At 54.9% G+C, this 1,934-nt stretch overlaps 1 protein-coding gene across 1 annotated transcript in view; it reads right to left on the bottom strand.

Annotated features, from left to right (window-relative positions):
* Positions 1-1,934, bottom strand: part of Eeig1 (estrogen-induced osteoclastogenesis regulator 1) — a 33,943-nt gene continuing 32,009 nt past the window's right edge. The window contains exons 9-11 of the mRNA XM_059260068.1: positions 1,110-1,231; positions 948-1,017; positions 1-225 (exon numbers count right to left, since the gene is read on the bottom strand). Coding sequence (XP_059116051.1) covers positions 180-225; positions 948-1,017; positions 1,110-1,231 — 238 coding nt within the window. The 3' untranslated portion in view covers positions 1-179. The remainder of the gene's footprint in view (positions 226-947; positions 1,018-1,109; positions 1,232-1,934) is intronic.

Genomic DNA, 1,934 nt, shown 5'->3' with positions numbered 1-1,934 from the left:
TTCCAGGGTGGATGAGAGGACAATGGAATGATGCTTTGGGGGCTGGTGTGGCGAGAGTACAAGGAGGCACAGACGCAATGCAGAGCAGATCCGAAGGGCAGGTTCCTGCTCCTCCAGGAATGCCGTTGGCCTGGGTACAAGAGATGGCAGGGCCCTTCTTCAGCTGGCCACCTCATCCCTCAATGGCTTTCAATCACGACTGGCTCATAGACTCCAGAGGAGACTCTGCAGGGAAGAGAAAGGTGAGCTTATCCCTCTGATGCTCCAGTTACCAAGCACTCCCCTGGGCCAGGCCCTTGTCCCTCACATGCAATCACTGCTATCAGTCTCTTACAGACGGGCGGAACTGAGGCCCCAGTGATGTTTAGTCATTTGCTCAGGGTGACAGAGACAGTATCAAGAGTCAGTGGGGTCCACAGCTGTGCCTGATCCCCTCTGAACATCACCTGTGTACACACCTGGATGTACCACCCTGGCAAGGAGGGGCTGTAAGATTTGTTAAGAAGGCAAGAGAATGGAGGTACCCATGGTTTCTTGCTCTTTCACCCAGAGCAGCCCAGGACTGCTGGGCAAGGGTGGTTGTAATTTCCAGCCTCAGCCAACAGAGGTCAGCAGAGCAGCACAAGACACACCCTTCACAAAGTTGTCTGGCCTCTGGATCCAGAAGTTCAAAGGACATGTTCTTAGCTCCCCCAAAACACAAGGAAAATCCCCAGGACAGCCCAGTATGCTGGATACTACTTTCACTCACTGGCTCAAAGGCCTGGGGAACCAGAAGTCCTGGAGTTCACCACCCAAAGGCCTGTGGGAAGGCACTCTGAAGGTACAGTTATCAAGGACTCTGAGGATGGGTAGGTCCAAGGTCACTGGTGACAAGACGGGTGTTCAAAGCCAGGCCAGGGGTCCCTGTGGCTGCCTTACCACACTTCCCTGTCTCCAGCTCCTACCTGTTGGCCAGCTGAATGCCACTCAGTGTGGTGGAGCCATCACGGCTCACGAATAGCCGAAGGTTACTGTCTGTGGGGACACAAGGGAGGACAGCGGCTGAGTGGGCAGGGGTCGCCTCAGAGGGTATCGTCACCCCAGCTGGCCTGAAGTGGGCAGCTCACCCTCAGTATTGCTGCCGTCAGTGAAGTCCTGGCTCTGCATTATCTTCTCCACAATGTCATCGGCATCAATGCGAGTATCATCCACCCAGGTTGGGTGGCTCTCCACTGAGTCCTTCTTTCGACTTGGGGGAGAGGGACAGAACAATGACAGGGCAGTGACAGGTACAGTAACAAGGATAACCCCAGCACCTATGGCACTAGCACATTCTATGCACACCCCATCAGAGGCACGTGCTGACAGACTAGGACTAAGGTTAAGTAACCTGCTCGAAGCCAAACAGCACGTATGCAGTGGTTCTAAGGCTCAAACAAGGTCTGTCGGGTCTACAGACAAATACACAAAGCCATGAACAGCAGCACTGGATAAGCAAGGATACATGCCTAGTCCAGGGCTGTGCTTTTGTGACCAGCGGTCGGTGAAATCATAACCATTCTGTTATACTTATAACCCACTCTGTTGTCCCTGTGTGGTCAGAGGCAAAGTATAGGGAGGGTTCTGCTTACCAGCGAGTCCCAAAAATTGGACTCACCGAAACGAGCGGTCTGACAGATGCAAGGGCCGTGGGGGTCGTGGGGGCTTCTCAGGAGGACGAGGTGGCTTCTCAGGGGGCCGGTGCTCCCTGTCGGTGCCCTCAGGACCCTCTACAGCCATGCTGAGGCCACCAGAGGTGCTGCTACTAGTGGACGTGTTTCTTCGGTGTGTCAAGTCAGACAGGCTGGAGGAGCGAGAGTGCTCTGTGCTGTAGCCTGGAGAGTGGGTGATATTGGGAAGGTGACTACAAGGCCCAGGGCTGTGGGAGACCCCAAGCTGAAGGCCTGAGACTC

Source organism: Peromyscus eremicus, chromosome 4, assembly GCF_949786415.1.
Source record: "Peromyscus eremicus chromosome 4, PerEre_H2_v1, whole genome shotgun sequence".
Lineage (NCBI taxonomy): Eukaryota > Metazoa > Chordata > Mammalia > Rodentia > Cricetidae > Peromyscus > Peromyscus eremicus.
Note: the sequence above shows the minus strand (reverse complement) of the source record. Positions and strands in the feature narration are given on the sequence as shown.